General features: G+C 41.5%; 1 protein-coding gene across 1 annotated transcript; it reads right to left on the reverse strand.

Annotated features, from left to right (window-relative positions):
- Nucleotides 1-8776: 8776 nt before the first annotated feature.
- LOC140125773 (mucin-17-like) lies at nucleotides 8777-20162 on the reverse strand. The gene is made up of 9 exons (XM_072144643.1): nucleotides 20112-20162; nucleotides 19823-19881; nucleotides 19600-19724; nucleotides 17366-17419; nucleotides 17065-17233; nucleotides 13983-14150; nucleotides 12538-12632; nucleotides 10725-10765; nucleotides 8777-8839 (listed from the first exon to the last, which is right to left on the reverse strand). The coding sequence occupies exons 2-9, from the start codon at nucleotides 19879-19881 to the stop codon at nucleotides 8810-8812; spliced, it is 741 nt and encodes a 246-aa protein (XP_072000744.1). The 5' UTR covers nucleotides 20112-20162; the 3' UTR covers nucleotides 8777-8809.
- Nucleotides 20163-21702: the final 1540 nt, after the last annotated feature.

Genomic DNA, 21702 nt, shown 5'->3' on the forward strand with positions numbered 1-21702 from the left:
CATAAAGTAAGTTTTACCATAGACTTGTAATGATTTTATGAGGATCGTGTCATAGTTGTTAAAATTTCTTACCTGAGACTAAGTGTTTGTGACTCGATTAATTGGGATTTTTCTCATGAATTCTCTTTAGCATTTATCCTGTGACTTAGTTCAGTCACTTGAATAGTGTATTGAGCTCTGTTTTATACTTTCATGATGTCATCACCAATGGCCCTTGTGACGTGGAAGCATTAGGGACTGGACATTCCCTCTTAGAATCTTTATTGACCAATTTTCTCCAACCAGAAATGGTAACAATGTAGTCCAGAAGAAGACTTACCTCTAGGATCCATTGGTTTTCACCCGCGTTCTCCGGCGAGGATTCGGGTCTGCCAGGATTCACTAAGGTCCGTGCACCTGATATCCATTAGGTGTCGCTGCTGCGCCGAGGTGGAGTTCTCCTTTTTCGTCCCGACGTATGTGAGTGCTGATCTTGTGACACAAATTATTTTTTAAATTCCGCTGTTTTTCCGAATCCTTTGGGTTGTCAGACGGCCACGCCCCCCAATTTATGTTGCATGAAATAGGTGTTGGAATAAACCGAAGAACCCCAAGAAAACCGACGTAAACATGGAGAGAACATACAAACTCTTTGCAGATGTTGACCTCGATGACGATTTTAACCCAGGCTGTAACGCTAACCACGGAGCCTCTGTGCTGCTCTAGACTGTCATGAACCCTGGGCTGTATGAATATTATAGCCACTACAAGTCTGGAATCACTTCCTACATCTGGTACTAGAATCAGCTTCTTGGGGTTGGAGGATGCTGCTTTCTGCGGTTTCAGGACCTCTGGAGGTTCTTTAAAGATCCTGAAATGGCTCTTGTGCACATGGGAACAGATGCGCAAGGATTTCTTGGGTGAAGTTCCTTCTCAGTATAAAATTTGTTGGGTGGTTTGGGTGGCCATGGGCCCTCTAGAAGGCTTGGGCCCCGGGCTACCACCAGACCCGCCTATATTATAATCCACTACTGCTCTGAATCTGCAGTTATAAACCATAGTTGACTTTTAAAGTGAACTTTTTTTGCTTTATCAATGTAGTTCAATGTCCCCATAATACATACAGACCCGTCTTATACTGGAATTACAAGGACAGCTCCTGCTTCCATTGTTTCTACACAAATATTCACACCATAAACCTTTGCACTACAGAAAGCAGTAGTCCAGACCTCCAGTAACGTCCCTGTCCCTGCAGTAAGTGTTACTTCTTACTTACTTACTGAATCTCACAACAAAGAACGTTTCCTATTTGCATCAGAAGTCTCATTCTGTGTCCTGCAAGATGGGGGCTCTGCTGTGGTCCTCCATGTCCATCCTTCTTCTTCTACCTTCTAGAGGGTCAGGTAAGATTATTTTATTTCACATTGTTCAGGTGTGAGAAAATATAGGAATAATTAATCTACTGTATACAAAAAAGACTGAAGGAAAAGTAAAGAATATTTGGGGTCTGGTTTAAAAGTTATTGGATTAGTTGGAAACATTTTAGCTGCGTCTTGGAAAAACTTTTCCTAGTTGGTGGCTCCAGCCAGAATTTTGTTGAAAACTTTCTATTGTCTGGATCTCATGAAGGGCTTATAAAAATTTAAATATCAGGATTAAATATATATCCTCAGCAGACAAAGCTGTAGGATCACATGTAACAATTTAGTGGTGTCACAATAGCTACTAGGCACCAGCTCTTTAACCCCTTAACGACCAGGCCCTTTTTAGTTTTTTTCACTTCCATTTTCACTCCCCACCTTCAAAAACCTTTTAAATTTTTCCACAGAAAGAGCTCTGTAATGGCTTGTTTTCTGCGTAATAAATTGCACTTCATAGTGATGGTATTTATTATTCCATGTCATGTACTGGGAAGCAGGAAAAAAATTCTGAATACAGTGAAAATGGTGAAATAACACATTTGCGCTGTTTTCTTGTGGGCTTGGATTTCACGGCTTTCACTGTGTGCTCCAAATGACATGTCTACTTTATTCTTTGGGTCGGTCTGATCGATGGGATACCAAATTTGTATAGGTTTTATAATGTTTTCATACATTTACAAAAATTAAAACCTCCTGTACAATTTTTTATTTTTTTTTTATTTTGCCGTCACTTGGCGCTAATAACTTTTTTTATACTTTGTTGTACGGAGCTGTGGGTGGTGTCATTTTTTGCGACTTTTTAATGGTGTTTTCAATGCTGCCATTTTTAGGATTGTACAACCTTTTAATCACTTTTTATTGAATTTTAAATTTTTTTTAAAATGGCAAAAAGTGCCATTTTTGACTATGGGCACAATTTTCCGTTATGGGGTTAAACACAGTTATTTTTACTGTTTATTTAGATTTAAATCCGTTCTAGGGAAAGGGGGGTGATTTGAATTTTTTTTTTTTAATTAAAATCTTTTTTTTTTTAACTTTTTTTTAGTCCCTAAGGTACTTTAACCCTTGGTTGTCTGATTGATCCTATCATATACTGCTATGCTATAGTATGGCAATATATGGGGATTTTCCTCCTCATTCATTACAATGTTCTATCAGCACATTGTAATGAAAGGGTTGAAACGAGATAGCCTCGGGTCTTCGGAAGACCCGAGGCTGTCATAGCAACAGATTGCCATTCCCTGATGACTTCACAGGGAGAAACAATGCAGCAAAAACTTTCTGACTATGGAGAGGGTTCAGCCCGTGAGCCCTCTCCATGCACTGGTACCAAACGCGCACCGTACTACTATGGCATGCGTCGGTAAGGGTTTAAATTAATAGATATGTGTGGTTGCACCTCGAAATTTGTGGGTGCTAGGTAGGATTAGGGTTCCCACCCCAAATACTTAAAAAATAAAAGAATAATCTTAGCACTCCTTGGAATATATAATGCCAAGTGAATAGGTTATTTACAAGTAAGCGATCATATTTAAATTAGTGACGTTTCGGCCAAACATAGGCCTTTGTCAAACACAGATGGTAGTAGGGAACAAGTTTGGCTGGCACTGCATGCGCTCAGGCTTCCGCTGGTTGTGCTCCGTGGGGGAGTGGGCTGAAACTTGGCATCACTGCCAGGAACTGAAGCAGGTTAAAGCGCAATTTCACACCAGGTTCTGCCGTGCCGCACCCCAGTCGCTGGATATAACAGGAGGCCCCCTAGTAATTAATAGTGGCAATGCCCAAAGCTACAACCTTTCTGGGTACAGGTGGTTGACCTTATCCACATTGTGACATGTCTTCGCATCTACAATGACTCGGCTGCGCTACTACTATTGCTGCTGCCTCCCTCACTGATCAGGGTATATACTAATCGCCGCTAGGACACTAATCCCAAGGCTGAGTTCACGAGAATTCCTTCCTTTACTGATAACTTTAATGAGATTCTTCATGCTCCAACATTAACATTTTCAAGTAAATATTCATAGCACCCAAATAACGTTACAAATAACAGATATATAAATAAATAACATTAAAAAAATATATTAAATATCTATAAATTTATAAATTAATTTATATATTATTTATAATAATAATTGAAATGATAAATTTAGATTAAATTAATGTTATTTATAGGTTAATAATGTTGTGAATAGATTTTATAAATAACAGGCTTAAAGGAAATTTACCATTTGTTTTTATACATTATGAACCAAATAGAAACCAAAAACATTGTGAATGCTGTAGCTTCACTGATGCAGAAACATATCTTGTTTAATCCCTCAACTGAGAGGTTTTGCTGAAAAAACAATTATAAAATTAGGATAATGAGGCTCTGTTGCTCTGTGGTAGCTCCAGCGCTTCTCCTCACCTTAATTATGCACTGCTCCTTGTCCTGCCCAGCATAAGCTGAGAATACGTCATCACTGTGTTGTCCCCCTGACAGACTGAAGAAATCAATCGCTGCACCATCTCACAGCTGCTGTGTATGAGACATCCAGCTCAGGTTGATTAGGCCTGTCTGGACAGTTCTGGACGCTCCATTTGTAATGTGTTTATGTAGGCACCCAGCTTTACCTAGGTCTTGTTATTATTGTTATTTTCAGCAAAACCACTTGGTTCAGGGACTAAAGAAGATATAGTTCTTCATAAGTGTAGAGACAGCATTCTCAAGGTATGTTTTGTTCACAATGCATAAAAACAAATGGTAGATTTCCTTTAAGAAAAAAGATTAGTTAGATAACTCTCCTACAGCTTCCAGATTCAGAAGCCTTGGTGGGTCTCAGTAATTTAGAAGAAAATTTCAACACAGGGCCCATGAGGGCACTAACAGGTCTAGGTAGGTTACGTGGCCACTGACTCTTCTGCCTTCTAGATCTCCAGATAGCTGGAAAATTACATTACAATTAGGAGGCAGTGCTGGGATGCCAGGTGCATGAAGTGGGCAAAGCAGGAGGCGGGGTTACCTGGCTTCAGGAGGCGGGACTCCCTGACTGCATCCTACTTAAGAATGAAAGATGATTTTTCATTAATGCTGCAACCTAAAAATACATTAAAAGGACCTTCCTGGGATACACATATTACAGAAGATGGTACTGTTTGTGGGCTTGGTGGGTTAGTGGGGTGACGGGTTCCCTTTCATGTCAGTGAATGGGTAGCAGAAGCAACCCAGAGCAGTGTATGTTTTTTTTTATACCTACCTCGGACACCCATTAGATTTTTCTCAAACTAGTGGAAAATGCCTTTAACAATTCATTTTAACATGAACTTTTATTTTAAAAAAATCTGTTATTTTATCTTCTATTTGCAGTTACAACACAGGTTGATCCATATACATCTGAAATGTTCTGGAGAAGTACAACCACTCAAGAAACTGACACTGAATGGTCGTCAAAAAGTACCACATTAGAATCTACTGCAAAATCCATCGACCTCCATACTACAGAGTCTCCTACCTCACCTACTATAGAATCCATTGACCTCCGTACTACAAAGTCTTCTACCTCATCTACTATAGAATCCATTGACCTCCGTACTACAAAGTCTTCTACCTCATCTACTATAGAATCCACCGACCTCCATACTACAGAGTCTTCTACCTCACCTACTATAGAATCCACCGACTTCCATAATACAAAGTCTCCGACCTCACCTACTGTACAATCCACCGACCTCCGTACTACAGAGTCTTCTACCTCACCTACTGTACAATCCACCGACCTCCGTACTACAGAGTCTTCTACCTCACCTACTGTACAATCCACCGACCTCCGTACTACAGAGTCTTCTACCTCACTTACTATACAATCCACCGACCTCCGTACTACAGAGTCTTCTACCTCACCTACTGTACAATCCACCGACCTCCGTACTACAGAGCCTACTACCTTAACTACTACAAAATCCACCGTCTTCCTTTCTACAGGATCTACTACCTCATCTACTATAGAATCCACAGTCTTCCTTACTACAGGATCTACTACGTTAGTTACAACAGAATCCAAAGACTTACCAACTACAAAATCTACTTCGGAATCTACTCGCCTCCCTAGACCACTATTAATAATTGTAACAGTTATGTTTTTGCTTGTTATTTAGGGTTCAGGCTCCACCCATTTCTGGTTAGTTATGAGCCTCCATGTATACTACTTGTCTACAATGTATTGCAATGATTGATATAATTGACCAATGGATGTAGCAGTAAATAATGGAAACAATTAGGTTGGCCCTTGTAATATTACCCCTTATAAATATCCTTTGGAATCACTTTTTATGACTATAGAAAGTCAATTTTATTTTGACCCGGTGATCATTTAAAATGTTGATGTTCCTCTGTTACTGTCAGATGAGGACCAAAGTTTTAGCATTTGGTTGAATATAATATATAACTAAATTGTGTGTAAATCTTTTCAATTTGTACACTGTATCTTCATATGAATATAATCCATGACTATATCTTCGGATAACGTCTCTCATTTACTCTTTGTTGCGTAACCATTGTGAACTAGACTACAATTTCTTTGGGGACATGGCAGTGTGTCTACCTGCTAATCTCTCCCCTCACCATAGAGCAGAGCCGGCGTTCTACGTCCCAGATTTCTTCATGCATCGTCACATGTGCTCACCCCACCATGACCAGGTGCCTTAGGCCCCTTCTTCACTTGCGAGTGTGATGCGAAGAACTCGCACCACACTCGCAACGCATGCTGCCCGGATGGCACGGCCCGAACACTGCAAACAGGAACGGAACTCAGCATGTCGCAAGTGTAGAAGGGGCCTTAGATGTCAATTGGGACCAAAATGCGGTTGCAATTGGTGCAGCCACATATCGGTTCCCATTAAGTTCATGTGAATGTACCCTTAAGGTGAGCAATGCTCTCCAACCTGCGTCCCCCAACATATTGCTGTAAGAGACATTGTTGGGGGATTTATTATTTGGGGGGGGGGGGATTTATTATTCACTTTCCCCTTATGTATGAGGTTTTGGTGGCACAATATTGCTCATTTTCCAACAATCACATCTGTTTTTATTTTAGGTTGCTGCTTGGTAAACTCGGCACTTTTCATGTGTTTCTAGCTTCCCAGCACTTTTTTTGGTTCAATATTTGGTGCCCAAAAAATGAGCTAAAGGCTTTTTTACCTTCATGAATGGGGAGACAGTTCTGAATGTTTTCGGTTGCGTGCCAATTCATTAACCCCTTACGCCACAATATAACATCCCTGTGTTAATTAACGCACGATTCATGCGCCATAAACATGAATGCCCCCTATTGTGTCTAGACATGACTTAAGCAGGGTCACAAGGCTGTTACCTCTTGGAATAGTCTTGTACTAGTGACAGCAATGCACCAGGAGATGAGGTAGAGAAAAGTCACCGACAGGCAAAGGTCAGGTCACAAACAAACCAATGGTCAGAGACTGATCATTTAGACTGTATTTTTAATTTTATTTCTGTAAATTCCAAAGTTTTCAACAGGCAAAACCCTGGGGTATTTTTAAGTCTTACTGGGGCATTGGGACGCATTTATCATAACATAGGTGTGTGTTTAAATTGACAGCTCAATTGACAGCTATCAAACCCAAAGCCCTCCAGGTTAATTTGCATAATTTTTAAAGCACTTTTGGCTGCTGTCAAAATTAGGCTATAAGAAGCGAAACTAAAAGTGGATCTCAGAGGGGGCACCCACCAGCTTGTAAGTCTTGTAAGTCTAGTTGGTTTACAATTCTTTATCCTGGTGGTAGATTTACTTTAAATAATACAGGCAACTTTGCCAGAACCAACATGCCAGGAGTGCTGCATGCCACCATTTTGGGGGAGGATCGTTACTCCCAATGACATCCTTGGAGAGTGAAGATCCCTCCCAAAATGGCAACGCCATCCACCACCAGCACAAGCAAGAAGGGTTTAGCCATTCTAATGGGTCCAGCAACAATCATAGGTGTTAACAGTAGAGAGGGGGCGGGTTTGAGCCCCATCATTGTCTTTGAATAATGTTGTAGTCCATTTACAAAGCTCTTTCTTAAAAGTTGGTAAAGCAGCAATAAGCTCAGAATTGGGGAAGACTCCTGGTCAGAAAATGAGACTGAAACATAAATATTATTGGAACGCAGTCACAGTGATCGGGTGAGCGAAAAAATACAAAGACATAAATCACATTGTACAGTAAAGTTAATAAGTTACATTATTACATATTACTATTACATCATAGAGACAAGTATAAAGATAAAAGTGCTTCAAACTAATTTTTAATATATATTTTTTTAAGGAGTTTTATTGTTATCCATGACCAATTCATTCTCCCTTGTTTTGAGATAGATGTAAAAGGGTTAACATGAACTACTAGAGACCAACCATTATACATTATATCAATAATATGTGACAATTGCATAGAGCATAGTCACACCCGGACGCATCTGGTACTGCTGTTTGGCGTTTTTAGTCCGGTTGGATGCTATATTATCGGATGTAGCTGTAAGCAAGGAACAGTACTGGCCCCATTTTTATTTTCGTTATATACTTGATGATAGGGATTGTTTTATTCAGAAATTCTCTGACAATACAGTCATTGTTGCGTGCATCAGAGATGGGGACGACAGTCCTTATAGAGAAACGGTTGCTGCATTTTCACAATGATTCTGTACTAAGGGTTTAAAGTTAAATCTTATCAAGAAGCAAGAAATGGTAATTTGTTTTAATGAAAAAACTATTATAAAATTATGATACTGAGACTCTGTCGCTCCTGTGGCTGCCCTGGCACTTCTCCTTTTACACGAATAATGCACTGCTCCAGAGAATGATGTCATCACTGTGTTGTCCCTCACAGGCAGTAGTAATCAAACACTGCCCCTCCCCTCAGCTGCTGTGTATGAATCATCCAGCTTAGGTTGATTAGTCCTGTCTGGACAGTTCAGGAAGCTCCGTGTAACGTGTTAATGTATGGCAGGCAGTCTGCACCCAGCTTTCCCAGGGTCTTGAATTTTATAAATGCTTTTTGAGCAAAACCACTCGGATCAGGGATTAAACAAGATCTGTTTCTGCATCAGTGTAGCTACAGCATTCTCAAGGTATGTTTGGTTCACAATACATGAAAACAAATGGTAGATATTTTTTAAATACCGGAAATAATTTACTGTAACAAAGCTGCAGCCCGGTACATAGCTGACCTAAGACGAGAACTTCTATCCTTGAAGGACAACAGAACATCCAGTCCATTCACCCTGTTTGGCATGAAGGAACCCAGACCGGTAATGGATCTTCTGGTTATTTTTGGCTCAGACTTTAATAAAGTTTTGTAATAGTTGAGTTAGTGCAAATAGCAGGACAAAAAGATTTCAAATGTTCAAATGTTTAATGCCAATAGTTATTTGTCTCACACAATCTTAGGTCTTGGAAGATTTATCTGAAACAAAACAAAAAAAAGTTACATTTGGAGGGATTGTTAGGAATCCATGGACATTTGTAAACCAATAATGTGAAAATTGCCTCCTCAAGCGTTACACATTGAATCATTCCAATCAATGTTTCTTCAGGAGAAGACCAACTTGAGTGACTTTCTGTAACATCTAACAGTCGTCTCCTTAAGGTACCACCTCCCACACCGAGACGAGTAATGACATGTCAATCATAGAGTTGTAAACTCAAAAATCTGTACCAAAATATATGTTCCATAACATTATAGAATTATTCTAACTTTTGAGACATAAGAAATATTGCAAATATAATTGCGGCAATTGTTTTCTGAGATAATTTCGGTCTTCTTTGATATGTCTCATGACCGCATTACCCATGGAAAAACTTGTTCTTTATCCAATATGGCGGCTTTCAGACCAAGATTAAAGATGGCTTCTTAGCCTTTTACTTGCTGGGGTATTCATTTCTGTCATCTTCCCTCCCATATGTTAATATCCTGCATAGTGGCTTCTATATAATTACTAGAACTTCAAGGAAATCTATCACATGGATGCAGGGCTTTTCAACGAAGCACCAGTACATGATGGCCTGTGCCTCCTGAAAGAGGAGCAGTTCTTCTTTTTGCCTCTAATTGCTTAGTTTTTGAAAAAACGTTTTTATTACTATGCAAATATTTTCATAATTTGCAAATGAGCCTAAGGAGCTCCAGGTTACATTAAAGAAGCCCCTTCTAGATCCATCTTCTGCTAATTATTTCCCCCTCCATTAACCCCTTAATGAGCACCCTATCTGTATTCTACATTCTGTATTCATTTAGGGTACTTCTTCTGACGCGACACCTTTGTACGGTGGCGCATCAGAAGGAGATTTCGGGACACCGGGTCTCGCTGGTGCCGGTGTCAGGCTGTGTTATCACAGCATAGACCCAGCACTAACAAGTGGGATCGGAAAAACTCCAATCCTGGGTGTTTAACCCCTTAGATTCCGCAGTCAAGCATGACCGTGGCATGTAAGTGTATCCACCTTGGATCGGACCCCCCCCGGTGTGTGCTTACCGGGGGATCTGATCCCTCGTGCCGCTGCCCTGGGGTACAGCGAGAGCCCTGAGGCTTCCGACTTCTGTCCCCGTCGGTTTCTGTCTTCCTGGCAGCACTCGGCTGTAAGTAACTGAGCATGCGCGGCATGCTCAGTTACTTACACTATACACTGCAATACAAGTGTATTGCATTGTAAAGGCTTGAACAAGCGATCCGATGAACGCTTGTTCAAACCCAAATATGGAATGTGTAAAAAATGTTTAAAAAAAAAGTAAAAATCATTTTATAATAATAAGTCTGAATCTGGTCCTGTGTAATGTCCAGAGATTCATGAATTGTGTTGCCTGTTCTTCATGAATCTGGCGCCCCCTGCACCACTCTGACAGAGTGCACCAACTATTTTTTTTTGTGTGCCTTTAACATGGGGCGTGCTACAAAATTCTTTTGTACGCTGCATCATAAATGTGGTGCACAGTCTGACTTTGCACCGGAACGCCCATTTAAGTGCAAAATTTTTGGGTGCATGCGCGACAAAAATAAGTTGCAGACACTTTGTAAAAGAACGTGCAAAGTGAAACAAAAAACTGACACAGGGGCTTCAATAAATGCGGACCATAGACTTGTTTTTGATCAGAAAGCATGAAAAAAAATAGGACAAATTCTAAAAAAATTTTCACGGACATTAGAAAGGTTGAAAACAATTGAAATGTAAAAAAAACATCCATAAAATAAACATGCTCTTAGGTAAGACTTCAGTGAAAACCACTGAGAAAAATGCCAGTGTGAATGAGCCCTTAGTTTCATTTATTTCTCGACAAGTTTTCTTAAATAACTTACCTTGATATTGGTGTTAACTGTCGTCAGGTCATAGATTGATTCTAAATCAAGTAGAAAAACTAGTTAGTCAATCTTCTATAAAATCTTTAAAGATGTGTTTGCCCCCTAGTAGTATGTAATGGGCTGCTTGAGTTAAACCATCTACAACCAAGAATCACGAGAGAGCAGGACAACTGGGAGTGCAGGACAAGGTCACCCCGGGCCACCTTATTTACCTTATATACTCGATTATAAGCCTAGTTTTTCAACACAAAATTTGTGCTCAAAAACTCTAACTCGGGTTATACTCGAGTCAACTAAAAAAATAAAGTCAAGACTCACCTTTCTGACATCACCTGTATGTCCTCTTCTGTCTGGGACAGTCTGTGACAGAAGAGGACCTATGGAGGACGTCGGAAAGATGAGTACAGTGTTATTTTTTTTCCTACTACAGGGGCTGGGCAGGCTGTATGCTACAGGGGCTGGCAGACTATATACTGGGAGGCTGTAACCAACGCATTTCCCACCCTCGGCTTATACTCGAGTCAATAGGTTTTCCCAGTTTTTTGTGTTGAAATTAGGGGTTTCGGCTTATACTCGGGTCGGCTTATACTCGAGTATATACGGTATTTCTGACAACCCCTTTGTATAATTGTCAAGCTCTTTACCTTTTAGAGACATTGGTGTGGCGCAGAGGCCCGGAAATAATCGCAAATGCTAGCTTATTGCCCCGATCCGCAACCTTCACGCCAGTGGGACGTGAAGGGGCATGAAGGGGGAGTGGGCCGGCGCGGGACGTTACTGTCCCCGCGCCTGTGCACTCTTTGCTGCCGGCGACTTTTCATATGTGAAAAGTTGCCGGCTACACCGAGGAAGCCTCTTGATGTATCCCGCTGCGAATATACAGCTGCGGGGATATCATACGCTGGCACACGAGCGCCAGCGTATGATAAATATGCCTCATTGGGGCTCATTTACTAAGGGCTCCGCTAGCGCAGTTTTGTCGGGTTTCCGAAATTCCAAATTTTTCTGTTTTGCACTGAATTCCGCCGGGATTTTGGCACACGCGATCGGATTCCAGGACAATCGTGTCGGCTTTCACGCGACAGAAATCGGGGGGCGTGGCCACCAGACAACCCGATGGATTCGGAAAAATTGCGGAATTTAAAAAACTAAATGTGTTGCAAGATCAAGCACTTACATGCACCGGGAAGAAGCAGGTGAACTCCGGCGGACCTCCGCGCAGCAGCGACACCTGCTGGATATCGGGCGCATGACCTTAGTGAATCCCGGCAGAACCCGAATCCACGTCGGACAACGCGCCGTGGGATCGTGACAGGACCGGGTAAGTAATGAGCAGTGAGCAGACCCATCAATATTCCAGTCCAGCTGGTTCATCCAAGCCTGGACCCAAATCCCTGATGTTACCCTTAAAATGGTTCCGCTTACCCACTTGAAACACACACAATTGGTGCATTCCACCCAGGTAAGTAATTGTCATTTTGGCAGTGATCTTGTCACTTCTTGTGATGTCATGGGGAGCACCATTCCTAGGGAAAATGATGGCGCCATATTGGCTGGGTTTAAAGCTCCTCCTGATGTTACAGTGAGAAATAAGTTCGCTGCCAAAATAGTAATTACCTGCCCTGTCTGGCTTTGCATGGAAAGGATTACAATGATGGTGTTATGGGTGTTATGATAACCACCAAGCTGACTACAATGCACTGCAACGGTCAAGCATTTCATAATGTGATCCTGGAGTAGCGCTTATAAAACTGATTCACTTACAAGTAACTTGATACCCTAATATTAGGCAGGCCTGAGGCCTACTTACCAGTGACACTGCCTTTATTGTGTATAATTCCACCATCATAGTTGTCTTCCTCCCATCCATCATCAAACCACTGTTTTCCTTTGCCTTGTATTAAACTATGAAGAAAGCAAAACACCCCATGTCAAATAAAAAGTCCATATAACATATTGCAGCTTGGAGTATTTCTGTATATTTCTACCATCATCATTATTAGAGATCATACAGACTGATTACCCCACCCACACACAGTGATTGACAGTGAGAGTCCTGATTACTCCACCTACACACAGTGATTGGCAGTTAGAGTCCCGAATACCACACCCACACAAAGTGATTGACAGTGAGAGTCCTGATTATCCCACTCACACACAGTAATTGACAGTGAGACTCCAGATTACCCCTCCCACACACTGTAATTGGCAGCGAGAGTCCTGATTACCCCACCCACACAAAATTATTTACATTGGGATTCATGATTAACCCACCCACACACTGTGATTGACAGTGAGAGTCCTGATTACCCTGCCCACACACTGTAATTGGCAGTGAGAGTCCTGATTACCCTGCCCACATGTTGTGATTGACAGTGAGAGTCCTGATTACTCCTCCCACACACAGTGATTGATAGTGAGAGTCCTGAATACCCCGCCCACATACAGTGATTGACAGTGACAGTCCTGATTACCCTGCCCACATGCTGGATTGACAGTGAGAGTCAAGATTACCCCGCCAACTCACTGTGATTGACAGTGAGAGTCATAATTATACTGCCCAAACACAGTGATTGACAGTCATTATTACCCCATCCACACACAGGGATTGACAGGGAGAGTCCTGATTCCCCTGCCCATATGCTGTGATTGACAGTGAGAGCCCTTATTACTCCGTCCACACACTGTGATTGACAGTGAGAGCACTTATTACTCCACCCACATGCTGTGATTGATAGTGAGAGTCCTTTTTACCCCGCCCAAACACATATTGACTGACAGTGAGAGTCCTGGTTACTCCGCCCACAAACAGTGATTGACAATGAGAATCCTGATTACCCCCCCCACACACACACACACACACAGTAATTGACAGTGAGAGTCCTAATTACTTCGCCCACACACAGTGATTAGCAGTGAAAGTCCTTAATACTCTGCCCACATACAGTGACTCATAGAGAAAGTCATGATTACCCTGCCCACACACACTGATTGACAATGAGAGTCCAGATTACCCTGCCCACATACAGTGATTGACAGTGAGAGTTCTGATTACCCCACCCACACACAGTGATTGACAGTGGGAATAAATGTCCTCCAGAATACCGCTAATAATAGGCCAAATGTGACTACAAATAACCAAATTTAATTTTTTGTTTTTTCTTTGCAAAAGCATATGGAAAACATACAAAATAGTCTTTTGATAGCGTTTTTTTTTTAATAAACTTAGTATTTTTAAGGCATAGCAATACTCACTTTTCTTTATCAGATACATGTCTTCGTCTGTATAAGATTATGGTCATAATAATAAACACAACAAGAAGCACGAATAGGCCGACAGCCACTCCCCCGTATACTCCAGGCTTACTGATGGCCGTCTGGCAATGGTCTCCTGTGTACCAGTAGTCTGATGTAGTCTTACAGCTGGAAGGAAAAATATGTATGAAGACTTAATGAGATTTCAGGAAGACTTCTTAAAGGAAATGTAACACATGGAAGCAGTAATTTACTGCAAGCACACTTCCACAAGGTGTGTTTCCCCTGAAACAGAATACATTCTTCCTTTATCTTCTAATAGCCTCATTTTAGAAAAAAAAAATCATCTTTTAAAATTATGCAACTGAGCCTCAGGGGCTCTAGTAGATCACAGAAGCCCTTTGTGGCTCGGCTGCCTGCTACTTATGCACGCCTCTGCAGTGAGGAGGTGAGGTCATAATTAGCAGACAATGCTGCCAGGAGGAGCTTCTGTGATGGAGACAGGAGGCCCTGAGGCTCATTTGCATAATTTGAAAAGATTATTTTATCCAAATCGAGGCTTTCAGAAGATAAATCTAAAACTGATTCTGTTGCAAGGGATACCAGCATGGAAGAGTAACCGGTGTACAATTCTGCATCCATGCGGTATCCTTAGATCACCAACATATCCTAAAAAGTTGGTCTGCTTTGTTCCTGAAATAATTATGCACATTTGTTTGGCATTGGAAGCTAAATAGAAGCTAAGTTTAAAAAAAAAAAATAGATTAACAATGGCACATTGTAACAGATCATCAGTAAATCCACCATATACTGCGTTACAGCTGCTTTATTTTTTTAGTCTATGTGCAGAACCACTAGGCTACTTTAACCCTAGGGGGTCAGCAAATACAGTAAAAAAATGAAATTAAAAAAAAAAAAACTATAAATTCAAACCACCCCCCTTTTTCCCTAAAAGTGATATAAAAATAAATCAAATCATAAACATGTTAGATATCACCGCATCCCAAAAATCCTGATCTATCAAAATATAAAAAATGGGTATTCACTCCCCCATTACGATACAAGTCCCGCCTGGTCCCACCCATTCACAGAGCTTAGAGCAGCTGATGACCCCATTTATCATAACGGGGCAGTGAATAAATTATAACACTGGGTGCTCGGAGGCTCTCCGGTGACTTTATAACTTTATATTACCGCAATTGCGGTGTAGTTATAATAAAAGAAGTCCCGAGAACTGCTTAGTAAGACTCAGGAACTGCTTAGTAGAACTGCTCTACCCTCAGTTTTACCGGTGTCCTTTAACAACTAAGAACCTTCAGTGGTTAATACCTTAAAGGGATATTTTTCTAAATTGTACACTGAACAGATTTGTTTACTAAAGGACCTCCCTTTCCAATGCTATAGGGTCCATTCCCCATGGTCCCCAGTCCACTTCTTACTGGAAGTCATGATGACTGCCATTTCTGTGTCTGTTCATCTCATCAGCACCTGATCTTACACTTACATATTTGACTGTTTAGGCCAAAGATTAGCTGAGGAGTCATGTGAACAATGGAGGTACGGTCATCCCATCTTCTTGAATTACCCCCATAAGATGATACAAATAGGAAGATTTCAGGAGAACTTAGGTCTCTTCGTCAAACACTCTACTCACTCCTCCATTAAAAGGTATTTTAGGAAATACTTGCATTCTTATCTGATAATATTCTTCTTATTTAAAGTACAACTATGAATTATAAAAACTTTTTCCTAACTCTATGGTAAATTCTATAATTTACTCTCATTAGCTAATTGCAGCAGTGTGCCTGCTAGCAGGGGTTTTACCTTGTCCCCCTGGCTGCTCTCTCTACCTTTGATTGGATTGGTTGCTATGGGAATCGGTATCTGGATGCTGGAGATGAGTGGAGGGTAGGTGGATCTTGATGGGTGGGGCACTAGCAGAGGTGCACGCCCCAAATCTGTCGCCTGTTAGCTGCAGGTGAGTATCAGTCCTGACTATTGCAAGCAGCAAGAAAACAACTCCAGGACCGTGATTGAGGTCACAAGCATATGCAGCCTTCTGGATGGACGTTTCTTCACAGTACTCTAAGACAAGGCATGTAACAGGGCTGCCGGTGTGCTGTATACATGTAGCAGTGCTGATTGTGTGCTGTAAGCATGTAGCAGAGCTGGCTTTATGTTGTATGCATGTAGCAGAGCTGACTGTGCATTTTATGCATGTAGCAGAGCTTGCCGTATGTTGTATGCATATAGTATAGCTGACTGTGTGTTGCATGCAAGTAGCAGTGCTGGCTGTGTGTTGGTTGCATACATCTAGTAGAGCTGGCTGTGTGTTGGTTGCATGCATGTAAGAGACCTAGATGTGTGTTGCTTTCATGTAGCAGAGCTGGTTGTGAATTGTATGCATGTATTAGAGCTGGCTGTGTATTGTATGCATGTATTAGAGCTGGCTGTGAATTGTATGCATGTATTAGAGCTGGCTGTGTATTGTATGCATGTAGTGGAGCTGGCTGTGTGTTGTGCCTGCATGTAGCAATGCTGGCTGTGTGTTGTATGCACATAGCAGTGCTGACCAGAAATTCTCGTTAGTGATGTGTCATTTAAGAATGGACAGGCAGCTTTTTTTACACCATTGACGGGAGCCGGCTCCCCTCAGTGAGCCGATGGCTCACTTAACCCCGCCTATAACGGTCTCACCACTCCCCCATTGGATTAAAAGGGGTGTGGTGTGGGGGTACTGGATGGACTGCGGCTCCCTGTTATAAATGTAATAGAGAGCTGTTCTGGAGCCGGCTCTTATTAGTGAGTGGAGCCTAATGAGCCAGATCACTAAGAAGAGCTGTAATTCCCATCACTAGTTCATGTGAGTGCTCTCAGTGCTACGGCCTCACTGTCCTTAGCTGATGCCACCACCAGTAAGTGCCGCCCACTTCAGAAGAAGCTGATAGGATTTTACAGACAGGGCTGATAGACACATCAGGCTGGATCTCAGGCTAGGAAGAATAATTGGAATTGTTGTCAAAGGCTCCAGCTAAACTTTACAGCTACTCTTTCTCTAAAACCTACGGAGGTGATCACTTACTAGCAGTGAGGTCCTTCCAGAGTGACAGAGCATTGTCCTGTGTTGCAATTAACAGCTTTGTCGCTATAGACACTGCATTTAGAAACACATGTGACGTTTCCGGAGAGGTTGACTGTAGTATAATGTTGTTGGACTTCTTCTGGGATATCGGGGTGATTTGAGCACATTGCTGGAGTAATGAGAAGAACAGGACATGGATTATGTTGAATTTTTCTATAGACACTATGCATGGGTTTTCTATGATCCCCGCCCATCAATGGTCACTGGTTATAGCTGTTTTTACCCTTTGTTATAGTCTTACCTTCAGCTGTAATATCCCGAACTATTGTTGCATTTGCATTAAAGCAAAGTTGCTCTGTGTAAGGAAGAAAAAAATGACTCAAGATCTCATCGCTGAAGATTAATGAACCCCTTTAATATTAAGACAATGACGTTTTATAAGTAAGATAAGCAATAATCCTGCTTTATAGCCATTGCCCAAAAAGGAGCTCATAAATTATGTGCAATTCAGTATAAATGGGAATAACCAGCAGTTACGTCTATTAATGATGGCGTGAGCTGTGACCAGCTTACATACAGTGGGAGGGTGACACACAGGGGTTTATTTACTAAGGGTCTGCGGATAGCAATTCCGTTGGGTTTTCCGGCATTTTCGGGCATCGCGCTGCTGGGACAGGTATTTAGCAGGTGATTGTGTTGCACGTGATCGAATTTTGGTGCAATCGCGCCAGGTTTCACGTGACACAAATGGTGGGGGGGGGCGTCGGGATTTAACTTAAAAATTGTGTCGCAAGACAATGCACTTACATAGACCGGGAGGAAGATGGTGAACTCCGGCGGACATGAGCAGGGAAGCGACAAATGCAGGAAATCAGGCGCACAATCTTAGTGAATCGTGGCACAGTGCCTTGTCGTTGGACAATGCACTTTTGGGAACTCCTCTAGACCAGGTAGGTAAATGTGCTCCACAGACTCTTAGATAATCATGAGTGTGGGCAGTGGTTTCTTTGTTAGAGCTTGGAGTATTTTTATTGGTTACTGTGTATAAATCTACAAAATCCAACTGTGGTCCACCATGAACTGAGGGCAAAGAATGATGATTTCTCCAAACATCACAATTCTTTTTGAACCATAATGTTGAATCGAGAAATAGCTGTGATACAAAACCATTGTTTAATATTTATATAATATAAGCAATGACCCTCATCTGTCAATTAAAAATCTTTCATTTTGTTGGATCTTATCAAAATAGGCCAAGGTTCTATAATGATCCTTCTATAGTAAAGGAAACCTACCATTTGTTTTCATGCATTATGAAGCAAACATACCTGGAGAATGCTGTATCTACACTGATGTAGAAACATATTTTATTTAATCCCTGAACTGAGTGGTTTTGTTTTAAAAAACAATTAAAATTCAGGACCTTGGGAAAGGTGGGTTGCATGCAGGCTGACATGCATAAACACATTACACTGAGCTTCCTGAGCTGTCCAGACAGGACTAAACAACCTGAGCAGGATAACTCATACACAGCAGCTGGGGGATGGTTCAGCGATTGATTACTTCTGCCTGTCAGGGACAGCACAGTGAAAACAGCGTTCTCTGGAGCAGTGGATTATTAAGGTAAGAGAAGAAGTGCCGGAGCAGCCACAGGAGCGACAGAGCCTCATTATCATTATTTTTATAATAGTTTTTTCAGCAAAACCACTCAGTTTAGGGATTAAACAAGAAATGTTTTCGCATCAGTATACTTACAGCATTCTCAAGGTATGATTGGTTCACAATGAAAAAAAGCACATGGTAGATTTCCTTTAAAGGGAACCTACCACCACAAATCTACCTATAAAGGTAGATTGGGTGGTAGGTGGATCAATGGGACGTGAGGATAGCCCTTTTAAGGGCTAATCCTCACGTCCCCACACTTTTTTGATAACTTTTATTAGACATATATTCAAATTTACTTATGCGGCTACTGGGGCGTGGAGTAGCCGCATCTGAGGTTACACGAGGCGGCTACTCCACGCCCCGGTAGCCTCTTTTCCCCTCCTACTCACCCATCTTCGGCGCGCAGCTCCGCGTAGCTGCGCGCCCTCGTCCGGCGATCCTGCCGTCTGCGCATGCGCAGAAGAGCAGGCACGCGCCTGCGCGGTCACTGCTCCGAAAAAGGCGCGGGCATGCACAGACGGCAGGATCCGCGTAGCTGCGTACCGAAGATGGGTGAGTAGGAGGGGAAAAGAGGCTACCGGGGCGTGGAGTAGCCGCCTCGTGTAACCTCAGATGTGGCTACTCCACGCCCCAGTAGCCGCATAAGTAAATTTGAATATATGTCTAATAAAAGTTATCAAAAAAGTGTGGGGACGTGAGGATTAGCCCTTAAAAGGGCTATCCTCACGTCCCATTGATCCACCTACCACCCAATCTACCTTTATAGGTAGATTTGTGGTGGTAGGTTCCCTTTAAGTTCTAATGGACCTTCTTAAGAACAATTAGAAGGAATCAGAGTCTATGCCTTATACAGAGTAAAATAATTATTACCGTTCTTATCTTCAGATGTACAGTTTGTGTTATTCAATATTGTAGTCACTTGATCAATAACTTCATTGGATTTATCTTTGGAAACTCGCAGCAATATCAAGTGTTCAACTACGACACTTCCTTTCCTGGGGTTGGAGAAAACAGAGAAGCTCAGAGCTTTATTATCCTTCCATGTGACTCGCATTAAAAGAAAGTGACTTAAATAGTAACAATCCATACTTACTTGATTTTTAAGATCTGAACACCGTCGTAGTTTTCTATTTGTTTATACAGTAGAGCCATCTGCAATACACTAGGGAATCAATATCTTAAAGAGTAAAGGACAATTGTAAATATATATATAAAGTTGAGTATATATGTATGTATGTATTCATATCCGCTAAAGGAATCTGCACCGTCGTGTTTACAGTCACCAAATTTTGGACAGCCGATGCCTGTGACTCAGAGAATGTCATAAATTTGGTTTTGAGCCGAAAATTTCACTGCATGCTTTCCAAAATCCACTTATTTACCACCAAATATAGGAGCTATTGTCTGCTGCTGCTGTGGCAGTTGGGAGCTGAGTCGTGATTGGTTGCTATTCTGCCACAGGTCATTAATATGAGCTCTGAGCTGTGATTGGTTACTATAGGCAATGAGTATAAGACACTTATGTGTGAGGTAACATTTATCAGAAATGAGGTAAAACTGTTCCAGTTGCCCGTGGCAACCAATCAGAGATCAGCTGTAATTTTATAAACAGCTGTGGGAAAATGAAAGTTAAGCTCTGATTGGTCGCCATAGGCAACTAGAACAGGTCTGCTCTCAGACACTTCTGATAAATCTCCCCATACACAAAGTGATATTCAGAGACAGAGACACTCGAAAGAGAGTGTCAGAGACAGTCACTAAAAGAGATGGTCAGAGACAGTAACTATAAAATACAGTCAGAGACATTCAATCATGGTCGGGAGCAGAGAAGGTTAAAGACAGAGAAAAAAAAGTAAAAAAAAAAAAAAGGACGGTTAGCGATGGTCAAAGACAGAGATGGTCAGTGACAATTGGAGACACTCAGTCAGAGAGAGAGACAGTCAGAGAGAGAGACAGTCAGAGAGAGACAGTCAGAGAGAGAGAGATACATATAAAATATTTTTGGTTAACCCATTCTATTTTTTTTTTATAGCAGAGAGCAGTTACTTATTATCCCCAGCAATGCCGGGAGCTATAGCTAGTAACATATATATTTATAAAAAAGGCCATCACGAGCAATGAGTGAGGAGAGTACCCTTGAGTATAAAAACTTAAATGCCATTAACTATAATAGTCTGTTTACAATGTAGTCAGGTCAGAAGGAGGGAAACCTGAGCCTTGATGCAGTAACTGCATAATGTCTAAAACTTGGAGGTTGGGAGAAGGACAGATGTCGGGTATGATTGGAATTTCCCACTGACAACACTTAACCAGTATCAATAGGTATCTAATTGTAAAAGGTCCAATCTCCAGGAGAGGTAGGACTCAAATACTTTACCAAGGAAACCGATAGAGCTCACCCTTCTCCATAAGAGTAGCACATTCATAACACAACTTCTTATGGCTCCATTATACAGCGGGAAGGAACCAGCTGGGATTACAGGGGAGTCAACTCACTTAAGAACTGGAGGGGTTTTCCAGTACCATGGATAAAAATGTTTTAGATCTTCATTGAGGAATATTAGAAGTACATATCCACTCGAACAAAGTTTTGCATCCATATTTCTGGCAAGCTAATTCTAAGGGCATAATTTTTCTTGTCAAAAAACTATTGCTGTGGTTGATGTATACTTTTAATATTCCTCAACAAAGATCTTTCTCAGTCAGTCCTGTAGTGTTCAATGTCCCAGTGGCTACCACGGGCTCCCTCGTTCTTTTGATCGCTGGGGCTCAGATCAGAAAATGGATGTTAGTAGGAAAACTCCTTGAGGTATTGCATTGTAAAAAGTAAATATATTCACTAAATTTACCAAACATATTACCTCTTCTTTGAAATTTGTTTCAAACTTTTTGAATTTTTGGGAATTGAAATCTTCTAGTTCTTTTATAAAATCTTTGTTCACAACAGTAACCATGGCATTTATGGAGACTTTC

This window comes from Engystomops pustulosus, chromosome 4, assembly GCF_040894005.1.
Source record: "Engystomops pustulosus chromosome 4, aEngPut4.maternal, whole genome shotgun sequence".
NCBI lineage: Eukaryota > Metazoa > Chordata > Amphibia > Anura > Leptodactylidae > Engystomops > Engystomops pustulosus.